The sequence below is a fragment of the Mustela putorius genome, unplaced genomic scaffold (genome assembly GCF_011764305.1).
Source record: "Mustela putorius furo isolate JIRA1106 unplaced genomic scaffold, ASM1176430v1.1 tig00001069_pilon_pilon_pilon, whole genome shotgun sequence".
NCBI classification, from domain to species: Eukaryota; Metazoa; Chordata; class Mammalia; order Carnivora; family Mustelidae; genus Mustela; species Mustela putorius.
This window is the reverse complement of record NW_025421558.1, coordinates 1,302,132-1,321,570: the sequence shown is the minus strand read 5'-3', so window position 1 is coordinate 1,321,570 and position 19,439 is coordinate 1,302,132. Positions and strand designations below refer to the sequence as shown.

At 52.0% G+C, this 19,439-nt stretch overlaps 1 protein-coding gene across 12 annotated transcripts in view; it reads left to right on the top strand.

Moving 5' to 3' along the window:
* The window catches only part of AMOTL1 (angiomotin like 1), a 152,290-nt gene extending 146,022 nt beyond the window's left edge, over positions 1 to 6,268 (top strand). For all 12 annotated transcript variants that reach the window (XM_004754517.3, XM_045087176.1, XM_045087179.1 and 9 more), the window contains one exon: positions 711 to 6,268. In XM_004754517.3, the coding sequence (XP_004754574.2) occupies positions 711 to 817 (107 nt within the window). In that variant the 3' untranslated portion in view covers positions 818 to 6,268. The remainder of the gene's footprint in view (positions 1 to 710) is intronic.
* Positions 6,269 to 19,439: the final 13,171 nt, after the last annotated feature.

The following is a 19,439-nucleotide window of genomic DNA, read 5'->3' as shown; positions in this document are numbered from 1 at the left end:
GGCTCAGTCAGTTAAGCATCTCCCTTCGGCTCAGGTCATGATCCCAGGGTCCAGGGATTAGGCCCCCCATTGGGCTCCCTGCTCAGTGGGGAGCCTGCTTCTCCATCTTCCTCCAGCCCTCCCCCACATGTGCTCTCTCTCTCTCTCTCTCTTTCTCTGTCAAATAAATAAAATCCTAAAAAATATTTTTAAAATACAGATTATATTTATTGTATCAGAGAGTGAGCTAGTGCATGCACAAGCAGGGGGAGCAGCAGAGGGAGAGGAAGAAGCAGACTTTCCGCTGAGCAGAAAGTCTGATGTGGGACTTGATCCCAGGACCCTGGGATTGTGACCTGAGCTGAAGGCAGATTCTAAACCAACTGAACAGCCCGGGTGTCCCTTGAACGTTTAATTCTTGAGACACACTTTTCCAAGGCAAGGAACACGTGAAAAGGACGTGGCTTGTAGGCGCAGGATTGGATGGTTTTGCAGAGGAGATTGGCTGCGAGGGGCTCTTCACACACATCCCTAGGGCCCTCTTCTGGTTCTGTTATTCCTGTCTGAATCCCAGGGCCCGTCATTTCGCTCTTCTCCATGGTGGGGTGCGGCCTCCTTTGCTGAGGCTGGTGGTGAGCGCTGGGGTTGGAAGTGGTTCCCTGGGAGAGAGAGCTGGTTGGCCCCATGCTCTTCTGTGGGACGGGCTGCTGATGTCCCCTTCTGTTTGGCAGAGAACCCTCTGGGCCACGGGAAGTCCCCTGACCACAAAGGCCGCGTCAGCAGCTTGCTCCACAAGCCCGAGTTCCCTGACGGGGAGATGATGGAGGTTCTCATCTAACGTCGGTGTCCTGCTCCTTCTTGGAGGGGCTCTTGACAAACGAGGAGGGCGCCGAGAGGCAGAAGAAAGATTGAGAAAGTCGTGGATGGAAAATCAGGAAGGATGTGAACTGATGAAGATCTTAAATTAGTAAGAACGCTTTTTATAAACGTTTAAAAAGAAAATCAGGAGACCTACATGACTGAAGACGAGCATGCTATGGATTCGCGTCACTTACGGTGGAGGAGAAGACGCATGTAGGCTTGGAAACCGAGACATCGCAGGAAGTGGGATTCTCACTGTGTAGAAAATGTATCTCTTGGGGAGGGTCTGTGTACACCTGCCCTCTGGCTATAAACACATAAACCTGAACGTGGATCTTCCGTGAAATACCCCCCCCCTTCTCCTTGCCTCTTAGCATGTTTATTTTGGGGATCATTATTTTTTTTTAAAGAAGAACCTCCTAGAAATCTCCGAGAGCCTCTCTCGGCATCCTGTCATGTCACCTGTGCCATCGGGGTTTCCTGTGAATGTGTGTGGGGTTGGCAGCGAGAAGCCGTGTCCGCGTGATGGACACTTAGAAGGAGGTTCTCACCCAACTCCCTGCTTGGTTTGGATTTTGAGGAGACGGTGGGGCTTCTTAGATTTTCCAGATTCAGCAGGAAAAACCCGAAGCAGGAAGGGAGTGTTCTGATCTTGGTGCTCAAATTCCCTAACTGCTCTCAGTTTCATCTCTTCCTCTGCTTCATTCTTTCATTTTATTCTTCTTTGCTTTCACTTCCTTTCCTTGTTACTACAACACGGCGGGATTCCTCAGGTCTGGGATTTGTTAGAGCAGAATCGGATTTCTGCTTTGTAGTGACCAGTGGGACAGAGCCGTGTGCTGGAGGCCTGGCCGCCTCCTCCCCCTTGGAGTCACGGGGCTCAGTGCGACGGGGAATGAGGTGAGTGCCGGTGAGGCAGAAGATGCCACGGTCACTGTGACATCCTGCGTTCAGATCGTGGCCCTGGCTCTTCTGTCTCACATCTTGCACAGAGCTCTGTCCTTTTGCCCCGTTGCTCTGTTGGGCTAATGGGACTTTCAGGACTGCCCTCCAGGAAATGAATGACACTTGGGACAGCTTGCATGACTGCCTATAGTCCAAGCCTGTTCACCTCACTCCCCACCCCCTCGCACTCCTCTGTGTGCCGTGGACAACCGCGTAGATCTCCATGTTAGCATGTCAGTGTTTCTGTGCCACGAACTGGCTTTGTGACCTAATGGGCCAGTATATATATAGTCACAGGTTGCGAGGATTCGGTGTGGGGCAAGCTGACTAAAGTAGGACAGAGCATCATGTCAAAGAGCCAGGAGTGAAGGGGGTCGGGGGCCCCTGACGCCTCAGACACTGGCTTTCTTTACGAATCTGAAGGGTGCTAGATCAGGGGAGAGGAGACGCTAGCCAGGCTGGCAGACATTCTTGGGGATACTTTCCTCTCTCCAGGTCAGCTGGACCCTTCTCATCCCAAGCCCTTTCCTAAAGGAAAAAAAGACCTGGGTTGAGACTTTCTCAAGTCCCACCTATGTGGAGCCCTGGACACAACACTCCTCCGGGAATTTTGCTTGGGAGGCTTATTTTAGAGTTGGTCTTGGGGGTGTCAGGAGGGGGAGCTGTAGCCTCCCCAGAGGGAAGTGGTGGAGGGAGGGCTGCAGCGTAAACCAGAGCGGGGAGGAAGACGGCCGTGGCCGTGGCCAGAGCAGGTGTGGCATGACAGTGAGCAGGACTGCCTCTTCCCAAGCCTGGCTCTGTGGGGGTACTGAGCTCTGTGTGGTCTCGGCCTCCTCTGCTCCCATCAGGCCCGGGAAGCTGCAGTGGTTCTGGCGGCCAGGCTGCCTGCCTTGTGCTGGGGCTGTGTGAGTGTGGACGGTTGTGGGGATGGGGAGGGAGACCCCAGTCTCTGCTTCCCATCATTTTTTACAGGTGGTGAGGTTTAGGCGATGGGGACGCTTTCTCTTAAGGATGTTTTGACTCCTTAATTAATATCATGAATGGACCAGGAACGAATGCAAGTGTCTAGAGGCAGGAGGGCAAGTCTCCTCGGCCAGGCCCCACGGCCCACACCCGGGCCACCTCAAACATAGGCGGTCTCTCCTAGAAGTGGGTAAAAGTGGGAGCCACAGCCTGGTGTTCCCTAAGCCTTGTCTCTCTGCTGCGGCACACCCTTTGCCTCCAGGCCTGGGGGCTGGCCTTGGTCGCTTCTTCAGCTTTGCTGTGATCCTCAGAACTCTTTTTTTCTTCTGACTTGCTAAGTCTCTCCCGTAAGAAAAGGTATCTCTAGCTTTCAGATGTGTTCTTTTCTGGGAGATTTCCTGCCACGCCAGCCCCCTCCCCCAGCCCCCGATGCTTTTCATGTTCGAAGCTTTCTGGAAGCCTCGTTTGCCCATAGGAGCAAGGGATCACAAACACTGAGCACCTGCTCTGCGTTCTGGGCCCTTTACAATCCTTTATCTCATTTGATTTGCCGAAAAAGAGCTACCAGTTGGTGCTGGCTGTAGGCAAGCAGGGTGGTGAGCATCTTTTCTTGAGTCCTCGAGCCGCCTGGAGAGTAAGGGCTGCTTTAACCTTATTTCACAGACGAGGAAACGGGGGCTCAGGGAGGTTCAGTCCCTCCCCAAAGGCTCACAGCAGTGGCATCTGAACCAAGGGCCTGAGAAGAGGGGAGCTGTGCCCCCATCACAGGCTGGACTGCCACCGACACGGGTCACAGCCATCTTTCATGCCATGTCTCAGCCGGGTTTGGCCCCAGCTGTGATGTGCAGAGCGCACACGCACGCACGTGCACGCACACGCACCCAGCTGCCACACCTCTCGGGAACCTAGGAGGAGGACTTGAGCCCAGAACTCCTAGAACTGCCCATAAACACGAGGTACAGATGGAAGTCTCCGTGTTCCATCATACGCAGGGCCGCAAAATCCACTGAAAAAAAAACCCCTGTGCACTGCCCAGAGGCCTGGATGGCAGGATTCTGTGGTGTCTACGGACCCCTCGAGTCCCATCTTGGTGTGAAGGGTAAAGGCTTTGCTTCATGTGAAGACCTGCCGGGGGCACTTGGCTTCCTCCCGGAACGGGTCTCCTGGCAGTTTCCGCGTGTTGACCGGGGTATCATATGGAAGGGATCCGCTGGATTCCGGAAGATCGTCGCAAAGCAGGTGCCGAACCTTGTCTTAGCTGTTTCTTCTCTTGGCTTCTCTGCGGCCTGCCAGAGGCCAGTGGCCAGTGCCCGTGTGCTCTCGGGCCCCTTCTAGGCAGGCCTGCAGGACAGGGCTGCCTCATCCCTCACAGGGCATTGGCTGGAGCGCCCAGAGCGGTGGGGCCCTTCTCTCTTCCATCCTGTGGGGCCAGCTCTTAGGAGCACATCCTGGGTTTGACGGCACAGGGCTGGGGTCCGATAACCAGATAGCGGCTCCTTATGAATTCTGATCTTGGAACAGAGACCGCAAGGGTCTGTCGCTCAGGGGAGAGGCTGTCACGATGGCTGCTGCAGACGAGCTGGCCATCACTCCCCTTCTCCCCCCTCCCGGGTCGTCCTCAGCCCCCGGTGTTCTTCTGATGCCACAGGCTGATGAGAAGACAAACTGGGTCCCCAGCAGCCTCGAGAGTCGCAGAGACGTCTGGGGAGGCCACGTTCCCAGGAGGCCATGAAGAATGGATCGGGGTTTTAAAAGGTTTCGAGGCAGGGAACTCCACCCATTTTCCAAAACCAAAGTCCTGCTGCAGTCTGCCCTGGAGTTCGGGGAGTGTGCTGTGAGCTGCGGTAAACTTGCCCTCCTGAACAAAGGGTCCCGTGGCCATGCTGAGTGGGAGCCCGTGGGTATCCTTAACCGGTAAGGCCGTCCCGTAGCCAGAGGGCATCCAGCCCGATGCTGGCTTCGCCCGAGGCAGCCCTGGCAGATGCTTTATAAATGTGGCTTTTCTTCTCTTCTTTCTGCTAATTAATCGATGTGTTTAAAATGTCTTCCTCCAATGAGAGGACTGTTTAATCAGCTTGCCGCTGAGGTCTGGCTCCACGGGGAGATGGGTGGAGTCATTAAGAAGCTTCCAGAAGCTGACAGTTGGGAACATGTAAAAGGTCAGCATTTCAGTAAATGGATTTCTTCTGGAACGAAGAAGCAAGTTTTTCTCTCCTCTTTTTAAGTAGGATATCCTTTTCTTGTTTAGTAATTTAATGATTTATAAAGACATGTGTGTATGTCCGTGCATACGTATGAGGCATGACTGCAAGGTTGTGTGTCGGGTTTCCTTGCTTGATATCCGGAATATCCATGTATTTCATCTCACCCCTTAAACGGTGACCCTTTGGGAGACTCTGTGCTGATGGCTGTCCCCAGGAGAAACAGTTTGCCCATGCCTCTGTGAGAATGGCCTCTAGGGCCTGGCCTGGCCTTGATTATCCTTATCAATGAGAAATCTTCCTCCTTTGAGGATGGATCTAAGTTTGGAAATCATCCCAGTTGAACAAATAACAGTGGGTGATGAAGGTCATACCATTTTTACCTTTCAAAAAAGAAAAATCCCAAAAACATTCTTTGGAATCGGTCTTTGGACTCGTAGAGCCTCTCAAAGTGACCCCTTCCAAGGAGGACAATAGGCATCAGTACGTGTAACTTCTAGTGGGTTCGCTTTTGAAAATCTCTTCTCTTGCCATGCCTTGTATGTGTTCGCGCCTCTGCATACACGCGGGTGGGGGCCGTAGTCCTTAGTGGAGCGCTCCGGCAGGAGCTCCGTAAAGCCTTGTAATATTTAAGCGCATGTTCTTATCGTGTACTGCGGTGACCGAGGTGTAGCGTTGTCATAAAAGTGCTTCTTCACAGAATTAAAATACTCTTCTCAATACCGTGAGGTACATTCACTGCATTTTCTCGTATCAGCTCTCAAAGCGCCGATGCTCGGTGGTGTGTGTACGTGTGACTTTGCCTCGGAATCTGGTCGCGTAGAGACACCTGCAAGGATTTATTACAAAACAGAACATAAGCAACTTTGTCTGCGGTGGTGTTCTTGGAATGGAGGTGTTTTCCTCCTGCTGTGGGGGGGGCCGTGGTGGCACCTCCCCCACGGGGCGCGTATGGGATCGCTGCGAGCGCCTGGGAACCCAGGGCAGGCGCAGGCAGGGACCTCAGCCACCTCTCGGACAGCCCTCGGGCGCCCGTGCTCCCTGCCCGCACTGTGTCGTCGCCGTGATTGGGGGCAGCGTGCTGTGTTCCCGCTCGTGGACTCTGGCATGACCTTTCGGCATCTTCGTCCCACGGAAGGGTGTCTGCAGAGCTGCACGGCCACGTGGGTCTCTGTGCCGAGTTGGGGGGGTGTGATGTCCAAGAACGCAGAGTGCCCCCCACGGCCAATGTGGTTTCTGTTGGTCAGCCAAAGATTTTCCTATTCTTTGCTGCTTAAACCTGTGCCTTAATATTGTATATAATAAAGGGATAAAATGGCTCTTCTCTCATGCTTGCTCCTTTCTTTCCCCCAAAACGTACATGCTTGTTGAGTTTAATGTCCTCTCGTGGCTTGGAAGCAGCCTCGCTCGCCGTTCTGCTTCTAGAGGCATCCAGTGTCCCCCCCCCCCCTCCCCAGGCCTCCTGCTTCCACCAACACCCGGTCTTGATTCTCAGAAGGAAATGAGTCATCCAGACCCCTGGAGCTTGCCGCCCGCCCACTCCCAGCTCCTGCAGACTGATGAGGAAAGGGTAGACGCAGGGAGGCTGGACCCCGGAGAGGGCGCTACTTCGATTGCATCAGAGCGTCCTCTGCTTCGGTTCCGGCTTCAGGAACCTGCCAGGGGCCACTGTGCTTCAGGGGAATCAACCCAGAGCTGAGACTCGGCTGGAGTCAGATGTGTCTCTGAGCCCCACGGTGGACGTGGGGGTGGGGTCTGCCTTCTTGGGGTTTTGGGGTCGCAGGAAGAGTGAGGGCTGTGGGGGAAAGGAGGCATGTGACGGGCTGGTGACACTGAGGGGGGCATCCACTGTGGAAGCAGGAGCACGGGATAAATGCTGCGAGAGTTCCCACCAGAAGCCCCCTCCCAAGAAGAGCATGAGCTGGGGAGGGGGAGATGCCCGGCACATCCTCTGCTCATGCCTCTCAAAGGGGTGCCTCGCTTCACTCCCACCCCTGGTGAACATGGGAGCGACAGGGGTAACAGTGACTTTTAAGATTCCTAGACTCAACATAATCAGGATTTAGGTCAGTGGTGGTGGAAGAAAGAGCTTTCTATCGCCACACGATGTTACTGTTGGATTGTTTCTGTCCCTCTTAGGGAGCATGGCCATGTGCTCCTGGGAGGCAGACATCCAACCCCGTGTCCAGGTGGCCTGAGCTCTCTTGACCAGCCTGTCACCCCCTAACTCTTTCTTCCCTTACGGTGTCCGGACAAGGCCCTCCCCACCCGGTGTGGAGTTCCGTCCAGGGATGACTTCCCAGGGTCTCAATGTGCAAACAGAATGTAAGGCTCACAGACTGTGTTGTCGGGTAGTTTGGAGTAAAAGAACGGGAATCCTTGTAGCCCCATTGGGAAGTAAGAGCACATAACTTCGAGTCCTGATTGCTCTCCCCGCTCCGACTGCGTGAGGGACAGTGGACTGAACATTCGCCGAGCTGGCTTTTGACTGGACATCGTGGCCTCTGCAACCTCCAGGGTTCTTGTGACCCGAAGTCTTCACCTGAGTCTCAGATGAGGAAACAGGCCGGCTTGTCCCTACTCCCTCGGTTCTCTCCATGTACCGTCCTATGGCCTCCAAATTTCTGGAGTTTTAATTTTTAATGGTTTGCTTGCTTATATTTGTTTTTAATAGTTCTGGAGAAAATTGGTAGGCAAATGGCTTATTAAGAAAAGACATTTTTGAGGCTTTTTTTTTTAATGTGGTATTTCCAGCAGAAGGCCTGTGCTGGACATAGAGGCTGGACCAAAGCCTCTGGTCTGTTTGAGACACAGACTGCAGCTAGAGCGACGTGACCCTGTTCACACAGAGTGTGCCCACCAGCCACTCAAGGGTGGGGGAGGGGGACTGAGGTATACGCTCTCACAGGGCCCGCTCTGGGGCCAGGGCCCCGTCTTGTTTTTCCTCAGCCATGTCCCGAGACCTCAGAATTCATGGTCCAGAAATGCTGAGTATAAACAGAAGGGCCTCGGTTTTCTATTCAAACAGACTCCTTGATTGTACCTGATGACCTCCATGTGTGGCTTCCCAGTTCCCTGAAACATGGCCCAGCCACACCCTGGGGCTTTCTCTGCCACAGTCACTGCCCTGCTGGCGGCCCCAACCATCTGTCCCCTCCGCTAGGAGCCAAAGTCACCCTGGGTTCCTCCCTGCCCCCCTCCTTTGGTCAGTCATTTACCTGTCCTGTCCACTCACCTTGCATCTTGTTTCCACACTTTGTGTCTCCATCGTCACAGATTTTGTGTGAGACCTCGTCTCTCACTCAGCCAGTTGCAGTCACCTTCTGCCTCGCATCTCACCCACTCCGTCCTTGACCTGGATGCCAGAGAAACAAGAGTAATAAATTAGGACATTGAATTCTTCCAGTCACTCTCAGGCTAGCACCCTTAGCTCATCCCCATGCTACTGTAGGAGAACCCAAGAGACAGGCAAGTCAAGTCTCTTACCCCACATTCTAGAGCTTGTGAGTGGTAGGACAGGGATCCAAAGCCCTGCAGACTGGCTCAAAGACTCTGGGCCACACGGTTCCCTTCCAACCTCCTAAAGCTTGTCGGATCACATCACCCTTCAACGGAGACAACAACAACATTATTCCCCAATATGACCCCCGGGATAAAGTTGAAGCTGCTAATAGGTCATTCACACCCTATACCATGACTTTGACCTGCTCCTGGGGCTGGTATCTCTCCAGTTCCCCTTCTACCCTGGCCTCCAGTTACTCCAGAATCACCACTATGGCCCAAATCTGCTCTCTGCATTTCTGTACTGGCCCCTGCCCCCCCGCCCACCGCCAGTCCTTTGCCCCCGGAGTATCTTCTTGTCTGTCCAAATCTCGTTCCCTCTTTAAGGTGAGGCTCAAATGCTGTTTTCCTTCAGGGAGGTGTTCCAGATTGCCAGGGTCTAAAATAATCATCCCTCCAGAAGACATGAACAGATACTTCTCCAATGGAGACATACAAATGGCTAACAGACACATGAAAAAATGTTCATCATCATTAGCCATCAGGGAAATTCAAATCAGAACCACACTGAGATATCACCTTACACCAGTTAGAATTTCAAAGTTTAACAAGACAGTAAACAACAAGTGTTGGAGAGGATGTGCAAAAAGGGGGAAGCCTCTCACACTATTGGTGGGAATGCAAGTTGGTACAGCCACTTTGGAAAACAGTGTGAAGATTCCTTAAGAAATTAAAAACAGAGCTACCCTATGACCCTGCAGTTGCACTACTGGGTATTTACCCCAAAGATATAGATGTAGTGAAAAGAAGGACCATCTGTACCCCAATGTTCATAGCAGCAATGGCCACAGTTACCAAACTGTGGAAAAAACCAAGATGTCCTTCAATGGATGAATGGTTAAAGAAAATATTGTCCATATACACTATGGAGTATTATGCCTCCATCAGAATGGATGAATACCCAACTTTTATATCAACATGGACAGGACTGGAGGAGATTATGCTGAGTGAAATAAGTCAAGCAGAGAGTCAATTATCATATGGTTTCACTTATTTGTGGAGCATAACAAATATCATGGAGGAGATGGGGAGATGGAGAAGAGAAGTGAGTTGGGGAAATCAGAGGGGGAGATGAACCATGAGAGACTGTGGACTCTGAGAAACAAACTGAGGGTTTTGTAGGGGAGGGGGGTGGGGAATGGGGGTTGGGTGAGCCTGGTGGTGGGAATTATGGAGGGCATGTATTACATGGAGAACTGGGTATTATACATAAACAGTGAATCTTGGAACATGGCATCAAAAACTAATGATGGGGGCACCAGGGTGGCTCAGTGGGTTGGGCCTCTGCCTTCAGCTCAGGTCATGATTTCAGGGTCCTGGGATCGAGCCCCACATCGGGCTCTCTGCTCAGCAGGGAGCCTGCTTCCCTCCCTCTCTCTGTGCCTGCCTCTCTGCCTCCTCGTGATCTCTCTCTCTGTGTCAAATAAATAATAAATAAGACCTTAAAAAAAAAAAACAACTAATGATGTATGGTAACTAACATAACACAATAAATAAAAAATAAAACATAAAATCTTCCAAAAAATAAAAAATAAAATAAAATAATCACCCTTCTTCAATTATTAGCTGAGTCATCTTAGGAAAGTTGCTGATGTTCTCCAAACTTAGCAGGTACTATATCTGTTTCTTCACTAATGTGAATCAGGGTCCTAGCATGCATCATGGCACATTGTAGGTGCTCGAGTAATTGCTGACTGAATGAGTCAACCCTATGGATTTAAGAAGAGAAGAGATGGAATGTGCCTGCACACAGGGGGCCCTCCACAGATGAGTGCACCAAGCATCGTGGCCTCCGGTCTGGCCCTGGCCTCCGGTGGCGTGGCCGTCTGTCAGCTCCTCCATCTGGAATCCAGAAGATGCTCATTAAAATTTGAGCCAAATGTGAGTTATCCCAGGCTGCTTACTACATGTGTTCAGTGACTGTCCTCAGGGAAACTGAAAGAAGAAACTTAAGTGAAAGCTTACTTAAAAATTACGCAAGTAACGCACAGTTGTTATGAAAACAGGTCATGTAGAAGAGTACAAAACAGAAGTCCCTCCCCCTCCAAACCCCACGAGCTCCCATTACCTCCTACAGCCACAGGGAGGGGGTTATAGATCGGTGTGAATATTAAGATCGTACTATTTCATCCCACTTGCTTTTCTCGCTCAACAAGAGATCATAGGCAGATTTCTCTGCCAACATAGATAGATCTTTCTTATCTCTGGTGGCTGCATCTTTGTATGGAAGGGGGGGATTTGTTGAAATCTGGGGTGTGCTCCTTTGCTAACACCCAGCTTCCCCACAGCACTCCCCCAGCAGTCAAGGGAATGCTGAGTGCAGGGGGACACGAAGGAGAGGTTTAGATTTTCTTCTAAGAAAGAGGCCAAAACTTGCACTGTACGTCAGGCTTGCCCAAGGGCTGTCTCTGATTGCCCCCAGTGCATCGAAGCCTTTCCACTTGCCTGTCCAAGCCCAAATTGGTGATTAATATCATGGTGACTTTGGAATGGCAAGGACTTGATCGTGCCATGGCCCCAGCTGATGGCTCAGGCCCCAGCCTGGCTTGGCCAGCCCTGTTTTCTATCCAGAAATCCTCGGACTCTGACTGAGGGGCTGATTTTCCGTCCAACGTTCTACCTTCTGACCTGGAGAAGAACACATTTTCCTGGCACAATCAACTGAGAGCGAGCCCCAGGATGACTTTGTTCGGTGACGTTGATGGCCTCGATCCCTCCCTCGTCCTTGGCACTTCCTTTTGCAGAGTGTCGAGCAGATTTTTACAAATATTTAGCTTTAGGACAGCCTGTAAACAGAACACCCATTCATGACTCACTTGTCAGTTGACTAAGGAAAATTTGTGACGTACCCGACGCATTTCAGATCCTGGGACACCAGAGGGTACAGATTGCTCTGGAGATGAAGGCCCTGAGGGAACGGGCCACCTATTGTGTGCCAAGCACTTTACAGGCTTCTCTGTGCTCCTATTCAGGAAAGCAGGGTCAGGCAGATTAGGGCAAGCGACCAAATGACCCACGGTCCACACTGGACCCACGTAAGTGCCCGCATGGCTCTGAACTGAGGTTTGGGCGATGAATAGTCACCGTTCTCTCACAAAATCATGCAGCCCTCCTGTTTAGGCCAAAGAGCAGAAGAAAAGTACAGGAAACAATGGGCTCCTGGTCCATCCGTGTCAGGGCGTGGACACCAGGGTCCCTGGACAAACATATCAAGACCCCGCCATCCTCAGCTTTTGGAAAGATTTTGGCCGGAGTCCCCAGCCCCAACGTAGGAGGAGACAAGTCACTACCGAAGTTGGTATAAGGTAGTCTCACAGTTGGGACACTTTGAGAGCCCAGACCAAGTTGTGTCCCCTCATGCGAGCTCTGAGAGCCACGCCACCACCAGCAGGGGCCACCTGCCATCCTGTCCCACTGAGAGCCCCCTAGAGGGGCCCCACAAGAGCCAGCGCTGGTCTCTGCCCCCCTTCTCTCCCATCTGCTTATCTTCTCCATCTAATGTTCCTTGAAAGGGAGGTCATCGGAGGCGGTAACCATAAGTAGCTTTATTTATTTTTTTTAAAGTTGCTTTATTTAGATGTCAACAGTTTATATCCTGACCAATCAAACCCCTCTTGCCCATTTCTGCGCTCTGTCACACACTGTCCCTCAGCATCCGTGGACTCAGACTCGGGCATGTATGACAGCTTGCCAAGCGTGTGCAACTGACGTCTGTCAGTAACAGGCAAGAAACTCACAGAAATGCAAAGCCAGCAACGTCTCAAGCCCTCGGTGCCTCTCAGTGGGGACCAGCCTCAGTGTGCTAGAGGGGAAGATGTCAGGGCTTCTGGAAATGACTGAACTGCCACCACACCCCCCCCCACGACTGTTTTCTGTACAGTGATTCTGGGCATTTGGCAAGTGGCGATAAACGTCAAGTTTCTAGGGAGTAGCATCCTGCCCCCGTGTAGAACGCCTTCCTTCTAAAGAGCATGGGTGTGTCTTTTATGCCGGCAACACAGCCTAGGAACAGCCATCACATCACGATTCCTTTCTACACAGCTGGGAGAAACCAGGCAGAAAACAGGGGGCACTTTCCCAAGGTCGCAGGGAAATGCCAACAGAGTCAGCTTAGAGCCAGCCTTCCCCGAAGCCCTCTTGTAGCTCATTGGGCAGAGCGGGCCCTCTGTGCCAGTGCCATCTGGGGATCGGGTCCTTTCAGAGCTCCACAGCCTGCCCTGCCTGGGTATCAGGAAACTGAGAAGCCATGGCCTGGTGTGGGTCTGTCCGGCAGTCAGCTGAGCAGAGCTTCGTGTCTGACTTGTGCATCTAAGGAGCCAAGAGATCTCAAAAAGCCGTCCCTCCAGACTCCGGGGCTGGCCTTTTTCCCAGGGGCAGAGCCGGTACCATGAGATCACAGTGGGATATGGGGACTCTTCTGCCAGCCTCCAAACCTTACAGCAGGGCTGACAGGAGAATGGCCATGGCTGCGAGACGGCAGATGGCAATGGGCAGGGGGACCTTTCCCCAGGGATAACGGAGCCGGTGGCAAATTCGTGTCCCTTCTGTGTCAGAGACCCGGGGTTGGAGAAACGCCCCCACCCCCACCACAGTGTGGTAGAGCCCATACTCGTTCTTGGTATGTGAAGCCCGTCCACAGCATCACAATTAACTCGCGATGCAAACAACTCACACTGAGCAACACGCTTGACTATGACACCCAAACACACACCCGCTCGGCTCACTCTTACCGCACTCAATGAAGTCGGCAAAGACGATTAAGACGTCAGTTGCACACGTTTGGTGCCCACTGGTGGCACCCCTGGCTCACAGTGTGGGTGAGGACACTGGGAGGGACCACAGCACAGTGCCAACCCCATGGGTCCTACGGGTTGTTCTGGGGTCAAAGGAGAAGGAAATAGGAGAGCAGATGAGTTGTGAGTTGAACGTGCAAGGCTGAGGGAAGGGGATGGGGCTGAGGCACGGAGGCCGGGCGTGCTGGGCCACAGGGCTCTGCTCGGTTGGCGGCAGGCGGAGTTGAGGCTGGGCGGTCTTCTCAGTCCCTGAGCTGCTACGCCCAGGACTGGGGCCTCTGTCCGATGACCACAGGATGCTGGGAGCCAGCAAGGTATGCTTAGGCAGGAATGTGACCCAGTCAGTGCTGTTTTACAGATAGAGAACTAGGGCTGCCGAGTCCGCACTAGTGAAAGGGACAGAATGAACGATCCTGGGTGTTTTAGTCTCTATGGCCCTAACAGTTACCCCAAAACTTAGCAGCATAGTATCACCATTTATTGGGCTCAAACTGCAATTTGGGCAGGACTTGGTGGGGGCAGGTCATCTCTGCTTGGCTCAGTTGGGGCTCAAAGGCGGGGTGACAACAGTGGGGAGTCCTGAGGTGTCTCCCTTTTTTGTGGTGTCTCCAGCGGGCAGCGGCAGGGTTTCTGGACCTCGGACGCAGCGGCCCAGGGTGTCAAAGGTGCATGGTGGCTGGGTAGTGAGCAGGCAGAGGACGGATTGCCGTCTGACCCGGGCTCCGGAGTCACCGAGAGCGTCTTCCGCCTCAGCTGTTCATCCCGGCAGTTCAGGGACCTGCTGGCGTTCAAGAAGGAAGGGCACGGAAGGGCAGCTCTCCTCCCTTCCAGTGGAAATGGCAGGTTCTAGAAGAGCGTGGGCGCCAGCAGTCTTGCTATCGTGTGATCACTTCGAGGATAAAGTCTGCCACCCAAAGTTTTGAATACACATTCTCATTGTATTTTCCCCTCTACGTGAGGGGTGGGGGTTCGCCTGCCCACGTTATATACAGGAAATCACAGGAGGCTTGGAGAGGTTAAGTGGTCTGCCTAAAACCACACACCAGGAAGCAATGGGGTTGGATTCCACCTGCAAGGCCGATGGCCCCAGGCACCGTCCCTCTCCCTGCTCCTGCCTCCCCTATGGAAAGCAGGGACGAATTCAAAGGTCATTGTTCATTGACAACATTCAGAATGTTGTCACCATGAAAAAGACACCGCGATTCCTGAGCTGAACAGGAGGCTGAATCAACAGATCTTAAAGACCAGCGGGATTCTTGCTGTGTCTGCGTCATAGGTGACATGTGACAAGCATTTCCGGTGGTCACAGCAAATAAATAGCAGGGACTCAGAGCTCACAGGTGCCTCTTGTCAAGCACTAGGCTCTGTGCGAAGCACTTTGTGTGCACTATCCCATTTCACTTCACAATAACCTTGTGGGACAGGTTACTATGATTATTATTTACTATGATTTTATTATTTTATTTATTTTTTTATTATTTTATAATAATCTTATAATTTTATAAAATTTTATATATTTTATAATTTATAATTTTAATTATTATTATAATTACTATTATTATTGTTGTCAGGCTTCAAGGATGAAATAATGTTGCAGAGGGGATGTCACCTCCCTGCCATGCATCCGTTCCCTCTCCACCATGATAACTGGAATCAAGGAATCGAAGTCCCCTGCTCTCAGGGGGCAGCACCAGCCCCCTCGAGTCAGACTGGCCGAACTGGGAGGCAGCCCCACTATTTACTAGCTATGTGGGCTTGAGCCCGTCACTGAAGCCTGCAGTGCCTCAGTGGCCCCATCTGTAACATGAGCTCCTTACGCAGGAGTGTTAAGACAAGCCCGGACAGTTTCACGGAGGCAGCCCCACTACTTATTAGCTATGTGGGCTTGAGCCCGTCACTGAAGCCTGCAGTGCCTCAGTGGCCCCATCTGTAACATGAGCTCCTTACGCAGGAGTGTTAAGACAAGCCCGGACAGTTTCATGGCAGACCTCAGTGCAGAAGGAGCACTGGATGGGCGGCTGTAGCTACTGTTAGTAGCAGGACGCTGGGGCCCGCAGCCCGGGGCCCGCAGCCCTGGGGGGTTGACTCTGGCATCTGACCTTCTCACGGTCTGGGGGTCGGCATTGTTCTCTGCAGATGCCAGGAAGCAGCTTGTTTATACTCGCCTTGGGACAGGGTAGAGGTGGGTTAATCTGTCCAGCCACTGCAAGGGATAAATGAAAAATGAAATGGGGAGTGAGGTAAGGGTGCGCAGGGAGGAATTTGCAGACACTGTGCAGCTTTATGGACAATGGCCCCAAACCCAGGAGTGCCATCAATGCCCTGAGTCAGAGCCCACACAGCAGGGTCCCAGGGAGGCTGGGAGCCTCTGGATTTAAGTTGGCAAAACCCTTCTCTGGCAGTGGAGCTGGGCTCTTGGCGGGGGCAGAGAAGAGGGGCTGCCAGTATCACGGAGCAGGGCCTGAGAGAGAATGGAGAAGGATGGGCCCTTGGGGGCGTCCCAGATGGGTACCTGCTCGTGGTCCCCCATCCAGGCGCCTTCCTGTCCTTCTGGTGATTTGGTGATTTGGCTATGTGAGCCAAAACATCCGTCCCTCTGTCCAGCCTGGTAAGCTGGCCTGGTCACCAGAGTAACGGGTCAGTCAGAGTCCTGAGTGATGTACGCCCCAGAGGGCTCCTGGCCCAGCCTAGGCAGCTTGCCGCCCATACCCCACAATGAGGATGGTTAGAAAACACGATCAAGGCCTTGCCCCGAAGGCTTCCGGAGGGCCTTCCTTCCAAACCCTTCAAAACCAGAGGACTGTGTGTCGTCACTGTGGACCTCCATCGCTTAAGATCTGCGGGGCGACATTCAGTGGTTCCAGGCGTGAGAATGCCCCGCCTCTCGTTCTGTGTTATCAGTCCACCAGCTTTCTTGGAGGGAACTTTGGTTTTGTTTTTGTTCCTTTCCTTTTTGAAAAGGAAATAATCACCATGAAAGGTTACAGGTATGCCTGGCTTCCTCATGGAAGCCCTCCCAGAGTCCCAGGACAAGGACCCATCTCTTCATTCCCACCCCGCATCTCAAGTGGGAGTTCTGCAGGACTTCTGTCTACACGCAACTCACAAGGAGCAGGTCAGTTTCATGCTCTGAAAATCTTTGTCAATCCCTTTCTCTCCTCCTTTGAATGTCACCAGCATCACTCAGGAGATCTGAAGGTGGGTTTTGTGTGTGTGTGTGTGTCTTTCTGACATTTCCTGGTCATGTTGTTCTTTATCTTCTTTCCCATGAGGATTCCCGGGGGCTAACAGCAAGGCACACACACACACACAGAATGGTTAATAAAAGAAAAACAGGAGACTCCTGTTATTTGTGCCTTCAATTCCCTACCTCCGTCTGTTCGTCAATAACGCTGAAGATCGGTGACAGGAGAATTTTCAAATCCCTTGAAATTCAAGGCATGCAGCCTTAGCCCCTTCCCTGAGAGGCAGGAGAGGCTGTTCACTGCTGATCAGCAGAGCTTGTATCTCTCCCTGCCCCCTCCCCAAAGCCAGGCTACCTTCTAGGACATGGAGCAGAGGCGTGGTCAGGGTTGCCGGGCCTCACAGCCAAACTCACCTGCCCACCTGCCTCAGAAAAGCCCCGTCCAAGGTGTACTGGTGCCAGATAGGACTTCCGTGGGGGCGGGGCAGACATGTGGATGAATTTCAATATGTTCTCCTCCCCTTCCCTGCCCTGGATATGTTTGAGAGCTAGAGGCAGCTTCAAAAATAAAAACAATATTTAAATGATAAATCCCCTAGCCCCTCCTCCCAAACAGAATTCTCCCAAGGCCCCTGCTGGGTTTGGGATGTCCCCCCCCCCCAAATTCCAAAGTGATAAGCTAGCCCAGTATTGTTTCGTGGACACTAGACACAGGACAGTCCAGGGTCAGAGACAGAGAACTTGGTCCTTCCTGGCACAGAAAGCCATGTGAGCTTCACATCGGCATTAGTTTTCCATGTCTCCTACATCGATGCTGCCCTGGAAGGGGGTTTGCATCAAAACTGAGGGGATGCCTGGGTGGCCCAGTGGGTTAAAGCCTCTGCCTTCGGCTCAGGTCATGATCCCAGGGTCCTGGGATCAAGCCCCGCATCGGGCTCTCTGCTCCGCAGAGAGCTTGCTTCCTCCTCTCTCTCTGCCTGCCTCTCTGCCTACTTGTGATCTCTGTCTGTCAAATAAATAAAAATTAAAAGAAAAAGTCTTCAAAAAAAAAAACAAAACAAAACAAAACCAAACCCAAAACCGAGGACCACTAAGCTCTTACAGAGAGCCTATTCTCTCTCCAGGGGGAGGCATTATCTCGTCCCTCTAGGGTGATTGCTTGTTTGCTGCAAATGGTCTAGGCAAAGAGCACTCAGGACCTGGCATTTTTAGCATACTTAATAGGACCAGGCAGGGACGCTTGGCACCCAGGATGGCTCATCTCTCTCAACAGCTTTCCCCATTCTGATCAGGGTTGGGATGCCCGGATGGGCCTTGGTGGAATGAGTTGGGCTGTAGCCAGGACTGCAGAGGCGTTCTCAGCTCTAGGCCAATGACTTCCACATTCCCAGCTGCCTCTCTGGATCCACATCCCTGACTGCTGACCTGACATCCCCTAGCAATAATGCTGGCTGACCCCTGCGGAGCCCCGAAGGTACCTGGCCTTATTCCACACCCCCCTCGTGCATTATATCATTTCATGTTTATCACAATCTCTGGAAAAGTGCAGCCCTCCTTACCCACCATCTGCACAGGAGGAAACTGAGACTCAGCCAGCTGGTAAGCAGTGGAGCCCAGATGTGGTCTACAGGCTCCAGAATCCATGGTCCTTGTTAACCCACTGGTAGTTCTGCTCCTTTCTTGGTCAATAGAGGATTCTTTTCTTTCCATTATTAGTATTATTAGCAAATTCTTCTTCACTGAAGGACATCTTCCTCTGACATCCTGTCTCTATCCCTATCCAAAGTCCTGGCCAGGATTCAGAAAGTTCTCAGTAGACTTTGGAATTAGCCTGAGCAAAAGGGCATGAGCAGATGTGTCTGGGTGGCTCAGTCAGTTAAGCATCTGCCTTCAGCTCAGGTCATGATCCCAGGGTCCTGGGATTGAGTCCTGCATCAGGCTCCCTACTCAGCAGGGAGTCTGCTTCCCCTCTCCCTCTGCCCCCTGACCCTTCCCTTGCTTGTGCTCTTTCTCTCTCTGTCAAATAAATAAATAAAGTCTTTTTTAAAAAAATGGTGCATAAGGAGTCCAGTTGAGCAGTGGCAGCTCTCAAGGCGATCTTCTGAGTTTCTGAAACAGCCCATTGGCTCCGCTTCTGTGTAGATAGAGGTGTGACTAAAGTCATGCTAGGGCTGCTGAGGGCTCAGATGGTACACTTTATGAATTAGAAAAAAGGGTACCTTCACTCAAGACACGTGATTGTCATTTTCTGGAAAATTATGACTATACATATACATATCTAGGGAGACATCTAAGTCCATGTCCCTTTCCGCAGTTGAATAGTGCATAACCTGTGCAACCGTACGGCTCAGGCTGAGTCACACAGACCTGGATCTATACCGAGTCTATGATTTATTAGCTGAGCAATCTTGAGAAGCTCTGCAAAGCTCCATTTCCAACAGAATGGAGGCAGTGTTGTCTCCCTGTTCAGACTGCTCATAGGTTCGAACAGAGAAATAGGAAAGAGCTCTCGCTCCCAGGGGGAAGGCTTTTCTTCTTGGGATAAGATGGATATATTAAAAATCAGAGACTGGGACCTTGTCCTGGAGGACATGCTTCACCCAGCCACAGGTGGGATAATGGGAATCCTTTTAAGTTCGCTGTGTTGTTCTTTTCCCAGTGAGGGAGAGGTGGACTAGTACTGAGGCTTGTCTTCAGTTCCCTCTGCTCCTCCCTTTCCAATGACCTATTGCTCGCATGAAACTTACCCCTCTCCCACCCCGCTCCTCGTCCCACCACTGCCTAGTCCTTCCTCCTCTCTTCCCATCAGAGAATGATTGGTAAGCCGTAATGATACTTTGGAAATTTGCCTCTAAATTACTACGTCAAAATATGGAAACTAGTCAGTGCTTTCGGACCTCAGGGGAAGATATTTTGGAAAGATATTCTGCCTGCACATGACATGGAAATGTC